Genomic DNA, 17,349 nt, shown 5'->3' on the forward strand with positions numbered 1-17,349 from the left:
AACATCTAAACAGTGGTAATCAATTCATGGTGAAATTGCAGACTTTGCTTTGGTCAACGTTCATGAAGCAATTAGTTGGAGCAAATATCTTTATTTAAAAAAGTTTTACTACTAGTAATGATGCGTGCTTTTTCCTAGGATTTCCCCGCCCTTGTGATGCGTCACCTACATATTTACTCCTCTTGCACTGTAGTGGCATAGAAGAGGAAGCAGGCAGCAGTCAGTGAACATGAATCGTCTGTGGCTTCCAGTTGTAGCATTTCATTCTCTCGTACTCGCTGTCACTGAAGGATGCCGGGATAACCAGTACTCATTCTATGCCATCAGGATGGAACTCTGCTGTGAATACTGTGGTGCAGGTGAGACACGCATCATCATCTCAGCCTTCTGATTGTCATTTTATCCAAACATTTTCTTGAAAGTCTGTGTGTTTTAGGGTCCATTCATACCAGATGAACTGGCATGCATTGATCAATGCATGCCAATGTATAGACATTGTAAAAGCAATGTATTTAGATCAAAGCAGTTCACATCAGTGCATTGCACTGATTAAAAAAAAAAGTACTTTTTCTTGTCGTTCCACACAATGTAAGTGCACCGCAAAGCTCCTAAACGCAAGTTCAAAATTGTCTATTTTTTAAAACAAAGCCTACTGAAATGAAAAAAAAAAAAAAAAAAATGATTGTAGCACAACACAATGCATGTTAAAATGCACAGAAACACAGCATGCCAATGCATGTGTGTTTACGTGTGCTCAGTGCACACATGGCAGTATGAATGGATCCTAATTCCAAGTACCTTGTTAATACATAGACAAGTTTCTTAGAGATCACTTTTTTTGATACTGATAAAGATTTAAGGTCATTCGAAACCCCAATCACTAAAATCAGTTTAAACTGTAGCATGTTATTAGGATGTAGCATTATTGTATACTATTTCATTTCAAAAGTGGTTTTCATATCTCGCTTTCATTAAAATATTCCCTGGTGATCCTGACATGAAGGTTCTTGTTCTGGGCAAAGCCTGAACAACTTTCACCTAGACACATGAGCCCCTGCTAGAGAATCCAAGCAGCTCACGGGAAGTGGCTGAAAGAGGGTGGAGGTGATCAGTCGCACTGAGGTGCAAAAAAAAAGGGTGAAAAATGGTAAAAACAACATTTTATGAAAAAAATAAAATCTGATCTTTATGATACACAGAGCTTTAGAAAACGAAATGCCATATTTTAAGGGTTTAGATCTCCTTCAAGTATTTGAACATGTGTTCATTAAGATTTATTGGTTGCAAGTACGGTAAAAAGAGGCTGTTCTAAAAAAAAATAGAAAAGATGCTTCCCTTGTAAAAAAATAGATAATATTCCTTTATCTGTCCAGGCACCTTCACCGCAAATCTTTGCTTTTTTCAAGTGTTATGGTACTGGAGGAACCTTTCCAGCCAGCAAACTTATTAAACAAAAGTCTGGGTGCTGCACTCCTCAGATTATCTTAAAAATAAACTTTATGAAGTGTGTTTCTATAAAAGCAGTACCACCACAGTGGGGGAGTGAGAGACACAACTGGCGTGTGTCATACGGTATTAGCGTTTATGAGTGAGTACTAAGTGCGAAAAACGTCAACTGTGTCTCTACTCCCACACTGTGATTCTACTTCTTTTTATGAAAGTGAAGATCTCTGGGCAACCTTTACTATATCCCAACTCTTCTAAACAACCCCAAAAAATTCTCCCAATTCACAAAGTGTTGCTGCAAAGCACAAAAATGTGTTTCCACATCCAGCTTGAAATGAATAATATAGATCATTAATCCCACGGTAATAAACAAAATTGCAATAAATGCAATGGACGTAATAACAATATCTTATCATCATTATAATATATATATATATATATATAAAAACTCAATTAAACATTTACAATAAGCAAAAAAGCTATTTTAAATCAAAAAGTCCAATGTGTAAGTGAAAGGGTTCCACCACCACTGTGATACTGCAAATCAAAAGACACAGTTCCTACATTTTTAGTAGTGCCCTGATAAAGAATACAGGATTTTCTGTGTTCAACAATGGGATTCCTCTTTAGTGTGAACCACCAAGAGTCACTTTAACACTTGGACCCTATAAAGGTCACCATGCACTTTCCCCTTTAGGGGGTCACTAATGGCCACTCAATATTCCAACTCCTTCCTCTGGATTTTTCTCCAGGGATCTCAATATGTATCAAATAAGCTAATGTGACTCAAAAGGAATTGAGTGTTTTTACCGCTAAAAAAAATTAAACATTTATTAAAACCTTCTAAAATACACTCATAATGTTAATGCACTAATCCTCAGTAGTGCAGCCCATTAAAAATTAATAGTTCATATACAGGTACATGTCCCCTTAAGGGAAAGTTCACAACATCACTAAACTCTAGTATCCAGGTTGCTCTCTCCTGGTGGCGTGATGACGTCATTAAGCACCGCCCTGATGTGTTTTGTCACTTACTGTGACTTCTTCCAAGGGAACCTACTGTTATGGATTCACACATTTTAATAAAGCTGCTTTTCAGGAGGATCTGAGGAATGTGGCCAACTGGCCTGTAGACTTTTTTTTCTAAATGGGGCAATCGTGAGCTGGGCTGGCACCCTATATCCTATACATGACGGATGTAGAGTCTTGTGATGCAGGCTAACCTGGAGCAGCGTCCTGTTTGTTTTGTTCCAAACATCACACTTCTGAGAGCCTCAAATTAATAGTCTTCCCTCAGATACTGTAATTCCTTCCACCAGACCCTACATCACCACAGGACACAGACAATCTTGATTAAAAATGAAAAGCTTTTCTTTATGATCACGTAGAAAGGCATGGTTTCGGGACCATTCTGGAACCCTTTATCAGGCATGTAATAAATCTATAATAGGTCTTTGTGCTGTCCCAAACATTTTTTTTATGTGTTCTTGCAATAAAGAAGAACTTTTCACTAGAAAACATGCTTGTTGGTGTCTTGTTGCGTTGTTGACTTATTCTGTTAATGTTATACACCATGACCAGTTGGGGTCATTGCAGCACCCTCTTAACCATATGGTTAGTTCCATTATGGTGAGCAAAACTGCAGGACACAGTAGTGACATGTTGGCCATCAGAAGGAACCACAGTGCTCAGCAGGGGACCACTATTCTAATTCTCTTTTAAGTGTGTGAATAAAAAGGATGCTGTTTGCACCATAACTCCTGAAGAGAGCAAAGATCCACGTCGAGGGCAGTGGGACAGGTGAAGTATAATATCCTTTTTTTAAAAAAAAAGAAACCTTCTTTAAAACTTTTTAATAGAGACACATGAAGTCATTATTTTAGATTTGACAGGCAGGAGTTTCCATTTCCATTGGAAGAAAGTGGAGGTTGTGTTAAAAATTTGCTATTTTGGAAAAATACATTTGAGTCAATGTGAAAAAATAAATGCATGTGGTTGAGGGTGGTTTTTAAAGGAGATGTACATCCACAGTTTGTTCTGCACTCCTGTGACCCATGTTCAGCAGAGAGTGGGCTGAAGTCAGTCCAGGCACCGCGTCATCGTGACCATGGAGTTAGGATCCACCAGGTGCCTAGACCGACCCCCGGCTCAGTCTCTCGGCAAGCCGATGAGAGCTTGAGCCGGCCCCTCCACAGCTCAGTACTCCAATGAGCGAGGAGGGGACAGAGCAGAGAGCTGTGACTGACAGTCAGCAGCTCTCTGCTCGGGGAGCTATCAGAACCGAGCGATTGGCGGTGTTCTATCGCTCGAGTCTCAGTGTAGAGGCGCCTGGGGACAGATGAGGCATCGGACCGATGCTGCATCCACCTAGGTAAGTATAAATGGGGAAATAAAAATCCCATACATCTCCTTTAAGAATTCAATGGGCTTTAAATGACTCTTGAGGGTCAAGGAACCTCCTTTTATCTATCCTGGACCTGTTCTTGTGCCAAACTTTTTCCTCTCATTGGCCCCATTCTTTTACATTTTGAAAACATTATAGTGACGATATCAATTACGCAAAACAGGACACTAAGTGAAGTAAATTAACTACCCAAAAATGACCCCATACCATCTTAATAAAAAGCTTTTTTTTTTTTTACAAATGTTGCCTAAGCAACCTAAGCAAATAAAAGGGAGAAACTGAGAGTTACTGTTTCTGTCCTATGAGCATTTTTTTAGTGTGATCAGTTTCGGCCAAATCATTCTGCACCTCCCTAGTTACTAGAAGAGAAACTATAATTTATTGTAATGCAAATTTCAGAGAAATTCTGAATTTTCATGAAGGCATAATTCACAAATCTATTTAAAGTTTAAGGATCATATTTTACCATATTGACTGTTATTCTGTTATTTTCAGCTTTAGGATCTGAGAGTTGCAGTTACATGGCTCAAACAATTACCCATCATAATAAATGAGGCAGCGATGAGTAAGATCATGTCATCTCACTTCTTAGTGAGAAAAAGTTATTTGCTTAACTCAGAGGTTCTCAACCTAAGGTTCATGTACCCCTGATTGGTCCATTGATGGGTTTCAGAGGGTCCATGAGGGTCAGATAAAAAATAGTATTTACATTCATTGAAATAAACTAGGTGAAGAGAGAGGGGAGAAAGACAGAGACAGTAGTAGTAGTAATGGTAATGGAAAATATAGTAGTTACTAGTAGTAACAGTAATAGTAGTAGTAGATTTAAGCAGAATTGTTTTGTTTAATTTGCACAAGACAATATATATATATATATATATTTTTATTTTTTATTTTTTTTTTTAATGCATGCCCATTATGTTTGCATGAAAAGAAGTGAGTTTTTTTGTTAAGATTGTATACTTTATTCAAATTTTGTATATGTCATATACAATAGGTATGTGGAATTCAAATTTCAATAAAGTGCATATATTCATTGCATGCAAAGTTGTATGTATGTGAATATTTCTGGGTAATGGATCCAAAGTTTTCATCTGATTCTTTAGGGGGTCCATGACACAAAAAATGTTAGGAACCACTGGCTTACCTGAATGTAAGAAATATACACAAGCTAACTGGACTGGTGGTGAACCTTTAATTTTATACTGTATATATGATATATATATATATATATATATATATATATATATATATATATATATATATATATATATATATATATATATATACACAGTATGCTGTATTTAAATACATTTGCAGTAATTTTCAATCCCCTCTCTGTCCAATACTAAAATATAAAATACAAAGTTTTGGCTTAAGATAAACTTTAATGCTTTTACAGAAATGCTATGATCGATATTTCAGTTTCTGGTAGATACCTGGGAGTTAACCCTTTAATAGCTTCTTAAATTGCTCTTTGGTTCCCCTTTTGCTGGTTGTTCTGCTCCTGAGTTCCTCAGTCTGCTCAACTGCCTTGAAACAAGAGTGTTGAAGTTGAGCTTGAAAAATCAATTTTTTGGGGGAGAGACCCCCCCCCCCCTCCAATATTTTTTTTTTTAAAGTTCATATTAAGCTTACTGTATTTCACAAGGATCTGGAGAATTATTCCTATTAGATTATAAAATAATAATTACTTTCTTACTTACTATTTTACAATTAAAGCAAATAGCAAGAGGCAGTGTTCATATCCAGACATTAATTCATATCAGACCTAGTCATGAATTCTATCAGAGAACATTCTTACAGTTAGTCATATCATGACTTGATTGATATAGGATTCCAAATATGAGTGATGAAATTAGTTACTTATTCCCAAATATGGCGTTTATTTTCAAGCTTCATTTTATTTTGTTAAAATGAAGCTTGTGTTATTTTGTTGGAGTGCTTCCATGTTTAGTACACTAGGCTGATTCATGCAATATTCTTTAATTAACTTGTTTATTAGTTAGAAAATATTAGTTTAAAGTAAGCACTAATCAAATGATGTTCAGTTTATTAAAGCATTTTATGCCATAAGCAATTCCCATTTATTTTATCAATTTTTGTATCTTAGCAATGCTGATCTCTTGCAGCCTCTTTTTCTCTGCTGCCTGTCTACACTCACTTCAGTGATAGCTGTCTATCATTTCTCAGTGTAGGTTTCCCAATGGTCATAACAGTTGAGTGTGATGTGTGTTGAAATGGCCACTTGTAGTCTCCATCAGAAACCAACGTGACAGGGACAAAGCTTTGTCACAGCCTCTGACCAAAAGTAATTTTGTTAAAAAAATATATATATTTTGCACAACCTTACACAGGTATGTGATTTTAGCAACTGGGTTTACACATTTAACTTATTTTAGGTCTAAATGCATTTCCTTAACAAAACAAAATGTGTATGGAAAATCTCTCCTTAAAGCACATCTGATCAAGTCAAAAATGTAAAACAAATTTATCAAAAGGCCAGTCCTCCCAAAATGGATCTTTTAGATATAGGGGAGAATGATAGGCCGAGTCATTCCCTGAACTTCAATTTCTGCACAGATCACCGCAGCTATCTGCTAATAAGAAAAAAGTGTTGTGCTATAATAAACATAAAACCGATAGAAGTGACCAAAAAATAAAAAATGTGAGCAGTTCAAAATATTTCCCAGTAAACAAATTATAAGTGATAAGTGACCTGGAAGACGTCTCTTTATAACGAAACACATAGGGCAGAGCCTCCCTATCGTGTACAGGGACCAAATGTTGCTGTGATTGTTGCAGACTTGGGGAATATATCGATATGCACATATTGTTTTTATGCTTGTAAGTGCGGTTTTGGGTTACATAAATGGTATTGAAGATATCTACACTATGAGCAGTGGTTGTTTGCTTGCCTTCACATGTCTTTATTTGCCTGTTCTGCTTTTGCCATCTATTTAATGAGTGGTGGAGAGAAACATTATTGTGGTCTCAGTGAAAAGCTGCCGCTGTGGCCGAGCATTTAAAGCGCTTATAGACCACTCTGAATTAGGGGGTCTTTTCCCTTACGTCTAAGCTTACGTCTTGTCTTCACTGTGGTGAGGGGTTCACTGGTGATACTGGATGAGGAAAGAAGATTTTGTTATGCTCTTCTTATTTACTGTGGAATATTTTGAACTGCTTACGTTTTTTATTTAAATTGTTTGGTCACTTCTATCAGTTTTATGTTTATTGTACTTTTTTCATATAATAATAAGAATATGTCTGGGGCTTTAGGTCACCAGCATCAACCAAAAGCTGAAATAGTTCTGGGTAGACCGTCCCTTAAAATATAAGGTGATGGGAATTTAGATACAAAAATAAAGCTTTCCTAAACTATCGAAAGCGAGAAAAAAGTTTTGCTTTAGATACACTTTACAAGGCTGTAATAGAACCTAGAAAATGGTGTACTCAGCTCCCCCCTCCCGCTCCACACGCAATCCCCCATCCAAAAATAGAGAGTAGATAAGTAATACTGCATGATTTCACCAGAATTTAGTGTTTAGTCTGAGTTCTGACCACAAAGGAACTCACACGGAGAAGTTAATTTTAACATATAAAAGTGAATAACATTTTGATTTATATCTTTAAGTAGTTCCTTTTTTTTAGTCTTGGTTTTTAAGCATCTCTTTTTAAAACCATTCTGTCATGTATGAGGGGAGATTACATTTTGGTACACCATGTTAAAATGTAGAGTGCGTTTTTATCTTTTGAAAGCAGATTTATTTTTCTTTAATGTAGACACTCTGAAATTGCAAGCTAAAAATAGCATATGCATACACACTTCCAAAACTATTGGGTCTATTTATAAATGCTTTCATACAACTACATCCATTTGAAAAACGTGTGAAACTTGGGTGAAAGTTATGTGACTCTTGTGTGAAAACAATAAAAACAGACCCAAATGTGTGTTGTAGCTTTTCCAGAATTTTGGAAAGCCAATGTAGAGAAAAGTTAGTGGGGAAAAATGTACTTGTGGGTTCAGCCATACATTGTTGGCATATTAATCCTTCATAGTCCACAAAAAGGAGAGAGGTAGGGACATGTAGTCCTCTGACTACATACTGTAAAAGGCATCTTGCTCTCCCAACTCGGAAACCTGATCGGTATGGTTGAAGGTTTGACTCATATATCCCATCCTATTCATCACTGTTGGCTTTTTAGGCCACCTGACCCAGTAATGGGACAGTAGTCAAACAATGAGAAAGGGGGGAAATAGAAAAGTTCAACCTCCTAAACTGGCCATATGCTGTTAGAATTGGGATTTTCCAGAGGAATCCAATAAAATGTTAAAAGTGATGGCCCTGCCGATTTCACAAAAGTTGATTTCTCAATCATTTGTTGTAGATGGAGCCAAGCTGAATTTTGTTTGCATCTTCAGCCAATCAGTTGCAGGTACAATTTGGGTATTCTGAAAGTAAGTGATATCAGCTGTGGGAATACATTAGCTCAAGAACAAAAGGCTGAATTCAGATCTAACTCCTTTAAGCTAGAAGATGGTAGTAAAACTTGATCACTTGACTTTGGCTGCTCAGACACATAAAATGTGGAGTATCTCAAAAAGTAGGGGGTCATGAAAAAAAAGACATGCACAATGGAATCAAAAGACAGAGTGCAAAACAATTATCTCAAAAGTCCATAAGTGCTTGTTGCTGAAGAACAGTGGTAGCCAACACATTCCAGGGCAAGACCCTTCCCTTCACTTGGGCTTAAAAATTTACTTTCTCAAATTATCTTTTTACAGAGTCTCCCAGAGGGCAATCTCTCTTTGACAAAACAACCTTGCCGTCTACAATCCACTCATATTCAATATAGTGTTATCAGTCATTTGAGAATTTGTATTTTTAAGCCCAAGCCCTGATGAAGGAGGAGGTCTTGCCCCCAAAACATGTTGGCTACCACTATTCTTCCTGTTAATATACCACTAGCAACAACGAAAAGACTATGGACTTTTGAGATGGTTACTTAGTACTCTCTGTCTTTTGATTCCAGAATACATTATTCTAGCAGGGGGGATTTGTCCATCCACACCATTTATAATGTTTGTGTCACATGCTTCCTTTCGGACGTAAAAAAAAAAAAATCTCCACTGTTTAAAAAAAAATTAATGCATTATTTGCCTAAGCAAAACTTTGAAACAGATTTCTGTTAGGTTATACTTGAAAGGATTTAGGTTTTTTCAGATCAGCAAATGGAAAGAAAAATGAATGAAAGGGGAAAACCCCATAGTACAGAAGACTGTGGTGTAGTGATATCCTCAGAGCTTGCTTTAGGTGACTAAGTATAGAAGAGCAACTAAGGGCTGCTAAAAATAGTTCATTATTAACAAAAGCCGCTGGTTGACGTCTCTTTTTTCACTGAGAGACTTACTACTACGCAGAAAGCTTTGTGTATGTGGGAAATTTTATTGAGCTTTGTTTTGCTCTCATAATTTTTGTATGAAATTGAAGTTATAGCTGCAGCAGACAGCCTGGCTCGATCCTTGTGATTTCAGGTTTGGACCCCAGTTTTAGAAGCTTTGCCTCTGCAGATGTTGGTCCCTTCAAAAGGTCTTTGGTTTTCTAAACGGACTGCTTTTACTATAAAATTCTACTTCTCTATTGGCCCATCACTATTATTTAAATGTAGGCAAAACCAAAACCTATTCTTTCGTTTTGAATAAAATGTAGAGATTAGGCCTCTATTCGGTTTTTATTTATGTTTGTGTGAAGTGAAAGTGAAGGGAAATCCAACATGTTTGTATTGTTACAGGTTATTTGCCCCTTCCTGATGAATGTACATATACATTATATGAGAGAAGTGGGTCTTTATCCATGGGGCTGCTGTGTTTGTGCTAAGAGCGCCTTGGAAAACATGCTCCCAGCACAGAGACTGAGCTCTGACCAAGAGCCCGAGGTCTCGTAATAAGGAATGGGAACTGAGAGGCCCGGTTCTTAATCACCTGATTGCTGTGATAGCAGCAATCACAATGATCAGTCTTTACATAGCATCTTGTTCTCTTTGTGAGAGGAGAAAAGTGTAAACATAGAGGTGTGCATTAAAAAAAAAAAAAAATTATAATAATATTAATTAAAAAAAAAAAAAAATCTAATTCAGGGTTTGCTCTAGGTCAGTGTCAGGGTTAGAGATAGTGTCAAGGTTAGGGTAAAAGTTTAGGATCAGGGTCAGTGTATTTTAGGATTAACCACTTCCTGCTCAGCCTATTGTAAAATGACAGCTGGGCGGGACATTCGTTGTCAAATTACATCCTCCCAGAACTTGCCTTGTTTGTGCCCTACTGGCCACGCTGCGCTGTGATCTGTCACCAGCTGTGTCCACCAGACACAGCCGATGACTGATCAGTGTACCACCTGGCTGCCGATACTATGTGATCACTGCAACCAATCACAGTAGGTCACATGGCAATTGTAAGCAATGGATGGCTTCCTTTCATACTATCCATGGGGTACAATTGTGTTACTAGGTGTGATTGGTCACAATGATCACATGGCACAGACAGGGCCAATCATAGCCCTTCTGTACTATTTAGCTGTGGCCAATCACAGCTAATCAAAACAATACACACTGAATGAATCAATTGCAGTATAAACAATTATAATATATAAAAAAAAAAAAAAAAACCTGATCAATTTTTCCAGAGTAGTACAGTGTTACGATGGTAACACTGTATTTCTCTGGTTACAGTGTGTTAAAAAAACAAAAACGTAAGAAATAAAATGTAATAAAAAACAAAATGAAAAAAAAAATGATTAACACAAGTCACCAGTCACCAGTCAGTGTCTAGGATCACCACCACACCAATTATATGATGACACGGTTCTGCACTGGTGAGGAATGTAAAAAAAAAATAAATGTGAAAAAACTATTTTTTAAAAATGTCTTCAATTTCCAAAAAATTGTGACAAAAAAATATAACTTAAAAAACTTGCCATGTCTCTTACTAAATACCTTGGACTGTCTATTTTACAAAAAGGGGTCATTTGAATAATATTTATACTGTCCTGGCATTGTCGAGCCTCAAGAAATGAGATAGGCAGCCCAGAACATTAGGAATGATCAATTTTAGGATATACTGTATATACCATAGTTTGTGGACTCTATAACTTTCCTACAGACTATATTATATACACGGATTTGGGTTATTTTCACAGAGGAAATGTAGCAGAATACATTTTGGTCTAAATTTATGAAGAAAGATTATTTATTTGCAAAAAGTTATAACAGAAACAAAGAAAAACACATTTTTTTTCCCAAAATGTCCGTCTTTTTTCCTTTATTTTGTAAAAATTAAATACCACCAATTAAATAAAGTGGCTAATTAGAAAAAACATTTTTTTTTAATTTAGTATCAGTGTTAGTGTGTTTTATGTAGGATTTAAAAAAAAAAAATCCACACTATTGTTTCTGGGCCCTACTATGGGTACAAGCAACAAATAACATACACATATGAGGTATTGCTGCATTTACCAGGAGTAGGAGAATTTTTTATGGGTTGTTCTTTGGTAGTAGGTTATGATATTAGGAATAAATATACAGCTTACAATTTTTTTTTTTTTTTTTTTGTTTTTTTTTTACTTTGTACCAGTTTTCTTTTGATTAAAAAAGAAATGATCATTTTTGTTATTTACCATCAAATGAAAGACTGATTTGGCTTGAAAAAAAAGGCAAGGTATAATTCACCTGGATACACTAAGTATTGTGATGATATGTACAGTTTTACTAACAAATTAAGTCAAAGTTGCAGAACTTTTAATAGACATTAAGATTTATTTTATCCTCTGTCTTGTAGGGGTTACCCTGTTGCTGCCCTTGGAACACATACTGTATGTACAGCAGCAAAAGGATGGGCTATAGGGCTTATTCAGATGGCAAAATATTGCCATCTACCGTGCAGAGCTTTTGGGTTTGGATCCATGCACCTGCTCCTGCCTGCAAGTCAGAATATGGCATGCGATTGGGTCTGTGCCTGTGCTGCGTGTGCAAACACTTCTATGGGCTACCTGCACACAGCTCCGAGGTAGATGCATATGGACCTGCCAGCGGCTCTGTACAGAGATTGGCACCAATCTGCCATCTGAATGAACAGTTAGGGTGGTTCTGAAGTTTACCTTTTTTTTTCCGAATGCATTCCTTGTACTAAAGTGTTACTAAACCCACAACAGTTTAATCAGTCTGTAAATGCAGTAAAGCATGTTTGTTATACTCATTGTGGAACCTAAGGGGTTAATTCTCTGCATTGCGCAAAAAGGCTGTTTGATCCTGTCCTCTCTGATCCTCCTCTTCTTCCACTGTCCCTAATCCATCTCCCGATCAGACAGAGTCTTTTGAATCACTCTGCACATGCTTAGTTTGGTGTGTATTGCTAAAGAGTTTTTTCTTTTTCTTGGGAGGAGCACGGGGCCAATCAGCACTGTCCAGACAGAGGGTCAGGGGTCCTGCAGCCTCATAGGACAGTCAGAGGAGAATGAAAACTCCTCCTACTATCTTTAACAAGGCACTGATAGACGTCACAAGACTGCTATATACTGCTAATGAAAAACGTTATTTAGCAGTTTATATTTACTAAAACAATTACCATATTCTGTGTACTGTGGGAGACCAAATAAAGTAAATGCAGGGTCCTATGTTTAGTAACACATTAGGGAAAAACATTAACATGTTCCCCCTACCCCTCCAAAAAAAACGTACCTGAGTCCTATGAGCGATCCAGCACTGTCTCAGCTGCAGCTCTTCTCCCTTCAGTCCCTGTTCTCACAGGAGACGCAAGCAGCAGCAGGAGCCATAGGCTCCCACTGCTGTCAGTCAAATCCTGCGAGGAGGTAGTGGGGGGCATGTCTGAGCCGCACTGTGTGTGTCTATGGACGTACACAGCCTAGCTTGTGACTGGTGTCCCCATAGCACACAGCTTGCCTTTGGGCCACACGGAAGAAGAAGGAGCAGACAGTGCAAGCAGGGGAATCCAGGAGAGGAGGTAAGGGCCTGTTCTGTGCAATACCACCGCACAGAGCGGGTAAGTATAAACCTATTTTTTGTTTTAATAGACATAAAATAAATAAAAAAAAGGCTTTAATATCACTTTAACGTCCACATACCGCACATATGCATCACTAGGCAGCTGATGTTTCCGTGCTGAGAGACTGCTCACTGCGCACCCCCAGACCAAGGTGTGAAAGACAGCTTTCGGTCCCCATTAATGATCGGTAACTGGTGGGACCAGCTCCTGATCATGTGACCACAGCCAATGACAATGGTCACATGATTGCTGATCCTTCCCGACCCTTGGGTGTTCTAAACCTTTTATAAAAGATGCCGGGGAAGGCGGTAAGGGGTTATTATTCATAATGTATGTAGCGTCTGCTCTGAAGGAGCTGTTTGAGTATGTTTGGTTCTGTACTCTGTCTCTCAACCCCAGGAACAATCCCAGCCCCTCTGGCACACCTAGTACACAGTGTAAATGCATGCACCATAGTAAATAGACACAAACTGTGGTGAACCAGAAAGTTTGTTACTGAGAGACTTTCCACCATCAACAAACAGTAATAGGGTAACCCAGTAGTCAGAAAAGACAAGACTCTGATTTATAACAGTATAAAACAAAGCCACGTGTGAATTTCAACTAGCACAAGCAAACCAACCTAAATAGCTCTAATGTGGCCTATGTGCTCAGGGAAGCAGGACTGGCCTGTTGAAGATCAGTCTATTGCTAAATGAGGAGGAATCAGGAAAGTCCTCACTATGGATGTTCCATGTCTGAGGATGTCTGAGGATTTAGCTAGCTCTGTGTTGGTGCACTTGGTGTCCTGTTTGGCAGGATGAGAAAAGTGTATTTAGAGATATCCCGGCAGGCAGGGGTTATGTACAGTATGCTGGCAGTATCCCGGTAAGCAAGATGGATACTGTGGCTGCTCAGCAGGGTGTAAGTATAGCACAGGTTCTACAAGTGTAGCCACAAATAAAGCAATGCTGAATGCATGCAGTGTCTTTTGTTTGTGTCTTTAAGATGGGCAAGTGCCCACTCACCTATCCTGCAACCAAGGCCCAAAGGGAGATGTCCTGGCAGGCAGGTTCTTCAAGTGGCCCGACTGGCTACCTCACAAAATGGAATGCCTCATGCCTTCAGGGACGCTTGGAGATCCATCTGGTGGGATGTCCGTCATCAACCTTGGAGCTGTGGCAGGAACAGTCCCACCGATGGCAGCACCTCTTCTCCTACGTCCAGTCTCTTTCCTTGCCTCGTGGTGTCTCCTTGCTCTCAGGCAGCCTCTCTGTGTCCCAGTCCTCCTCTTGCCAGAGGGCATGCTGGGGAGGGTTGTTCTGCCCCAGGGATAAGAACGGAACCGCCTGTGCTCAGGACTACATGTCCCAGTTTCCTTTGCTGCTCCTTTCTTTTTATTAATTCCCTCCAACTGGCAATAAGGAAGCAGGGGAGGGAGCAGAACAGGAGCTATGTCCATACAGGCGCACTACGGGGTGCTGTAGTGTGGAGAGGGGGTTCCTCCACAGCTGCTGGCATGCTTTGTGTCCTTCTGTGAGCCTGTCAGCATGCATACTGGCAGTGGCTGGTGGGAGGTGCAGGGCCGCAAAGCCGCACCCCCTACATATAATACATTTGTATATACAAAGATTTAAATCCTTATACTAGCTGTATTTAAAATCTGTATCTAAAGTGTATATAAAGCCAAACCTTTTTAGGCGGAGTAGGGAAGGGCTAAAACCCCTGTGAAGTTCATTTTTTGCCTTCTGTGTACATTGGAGAGAATTTCCTTTCAATTCCTGTCTTAAGGGGTATAACAGGAAGTTTGAGGAAATCCCTTAAAGTGAGGGGAATTCGTTGTCCTCAGAACATATACCCCATTGAAATATTTACCCTCATGTCTTGTCCTAAGGACTACTCTAAAATTTTGGGCTTCCCTTCACTTGATGTCTCAATGACAATGGTCACCAGGATAAATAGAGTGGTGAAACTCCCCAATGGAAGAGACAGACAGTAATAAAAACTTGTCCCCACACCATCCAAAACACAAAAAAAAAGTTTTACCCAGAGATACACTTTATTAATCATTTACGATTTCTTACAAAAAAAAAAAAAAAAAATACAAAACTGACTATATTGTGTTTTTTAATTGATAATATGTCTGCCTTATGAATTAAATGATGGTGGACCTTAAAACTACACAAATGTTACATCCTCTTTCAGTCTCTATTGCTATATTTCCTCCCTAATCCCTTTTCCATTATTGCATAAAAAAATCCACTTACCTAGTTGGTCTGATGAGTGGGGAAACCCGTCAGTCAGGCAATCTTCCGATCACAAGAGGAAGAGAGCGAACACAATTACTGAACATGGAAAAGCCCATTTAGCCCACTTCCCCCATCAGTGGAGACAAACGTCTGTGACCTTATCTGCACACACTGGCCTATTTTGTGAACTTTGCCCTTTAGGGGCCCGAAAGTTCCCACTGGAATTCAAGCACTCCTCACTCTGAAGTGTTCTTATCATTCACTGGCATTCAATAAAGAGAGGAAATAAGCTGAAATTGCATTTTTTTTTTTATAGAAGACATTTTTATTTTCAAAAAGGATATGCAAAAATATTTCGGGAATTTGTCCAACCAGACGATTTCTGTCTACTGATTCATGAACAAAACTTTACCTAACATTTCACACTGATGCATATAGGGGTTTCCCATGGTGAAAGAAAACTGGAACTACACTTAGGATGACTGTGTAGTAACACAAAATAAAGGAGCTATTCCTTTTCTGTTTATGGACTGAACTGAGATGTAATTAATGATGAAGCATGATTTACTAGGATGATACTCTGTAGACATTTTCTAGCTGTCAATTCAAAGCACTATTTTATCAATAATGTACAATTGTTTGTTAGACTGAACATGTTGCGTCTAAAGCCTTCATCCCATTTGTAGCCTCGGGCAGTACAAATAGGTGGCTGAGCCATGGTTTTACCATACCTCCCAACATTTTTAGATGGGAACAAGAGATATCTATTTGCACAAGTTAGGCTACTTTCACACGGGCTTTCCGATCAGGTCGGCCTGTTAGTTTTTCAGGTGGACCTGATTGGATGCTCCATGCACCTCTATGGAGCAGCGGATGTCAGTGGTGACATGTCTACTGACACCCGCTCCTATCCGATCCGAACCGGTCTGTGAAATCCAGACGGATGGTGTCGTGGAATTTAATAGGGCTTGGAGCATAGAAACCTGATCAGTCCGCTCAAGATTAATACGCACCAAACGACATCAATAGCTTGTACTGAAAAGTACAAACGTGCCGCTCTTTTGCGTAAGGTTTACCAAGCGCTCGGTGACAAAAAAGGAACAGACACGCTGGGTCATATCGATGCCATCTGCCCGGGTCTCTCTCTGGGTATGTGGATGCCTGAGTATGGGTAAGAGCAAGTGGATGTGTGTGCTTATGAGAGGTTCTGTGTGTTTCTGTGTGTCTGCATGGATGAATGGCTGTGTGAGGTCTGTGTCCATGTGTGTGGTCTGGGCTGTGTGTGTCTTCCTGTATCTTCTGTGTGTCTCAGGGCAGGGCTGGTTTATTTATAGCAAGTGAACAAAAGGGGGTTACAGGGAGTGGCTTATTGAACCACCAATCACAGAACATGTACACAACACGCCTCCTTGAGAGCACTTTCACCCTGAGGCGCTTGAAAATTGCCCATAAAACGCTGAGCACTTTTGTGGCACTTTTGAGGTGCTTTTTAGGTGTTAACGGTGCGCTTTTTTAAGGACACGTGACTCAAACTGCTTCAAGAACCATTTTGAGGCACTTTTAAAGCGCTTTTCAGACGCTTCCGTTTCACTTTAATGGAGATGGGTGTTTTTTAGGTGCTGTTATTAGCGCTCCAAACATGCTTCAAAGATGCTGCTTGCAGGATTTTTTTTTACCGCCCCGCCAGCACACTGCCCCAGTTTAAAAGCATTCATTGATTTGAATTGGAATAGGTTTTCCTTAGCTTTTCAGGTGCTTTTTTTTATGTCAAAGCACTTGAAAAGCACCTTTACCACTACTATTCCTTTATATTGCCTTTTGGCATTCACAAATTCAGCAATTTAGAAATTGGATGAAAGGTTTAGCACTGGGAAACACTTTTTGAAAGATAAATAGTGCATTTTATATACAACTACATCAAAATGAGGGACAAATGAGGAGGAAAGAAGGACAGAGGGACTTTGTTCCAAACCAGGGACAGTCCCTTGAAATCAGGGACATTGGGAGCTATGGTTTTACCCACCTGTTCACCCGAACCCAACATGATGGCTAAATGAGATAGAACACCTGCCGTCAGAGATGTATAGAAACTAAGTAGAACTACTTCACTACTGTACTTAAGTACCGAAAGGCGGTATCTGTACTTTCCTGGAGTAGAATTTTTTTCTCCTACTTCCACTTTTACTTCACTACATTTTTTCAATGATTTCAATACT

General features: G+C 38.9%; 1 protein-coding gene across 1 annotated transcript in view; it reads left to right on the forward strand.

The window, feature by feature from the left end:
• The first annotated feature begins 227 nt into the window (after window positions 1-227).
• TNFRSF4 (TNF receptor superfamily member 4) overlaps window positions 228-17,349 on the forward strand; it is a 50,591-nt gene continuing 33,469 nt past the window's right edge. The window contains exon 1 of the mRNA XM_082274582.1: window positions 228-359. Coding sequence (XP_082130708.1) covers window positions 230-359 — 130 coding nt within the window. The 5' untranslated portion in view covers window positions 228-229. The remainder of the gene's footprint in view (window positions 360-17,349) is intronic.

Source organism: Pelophylax lessonae (assembly GCF_965119305.1).
Source record: "Pelophylax lessonae genome assembly, chromosome: 12".
In the NCBI taxonomy this organism is placed as follows: Eukaryota; Metazoa; Chordata; class Amphibia; order Anura; family Ranidae; genus Pelophylax; species Pelophylax lessonae.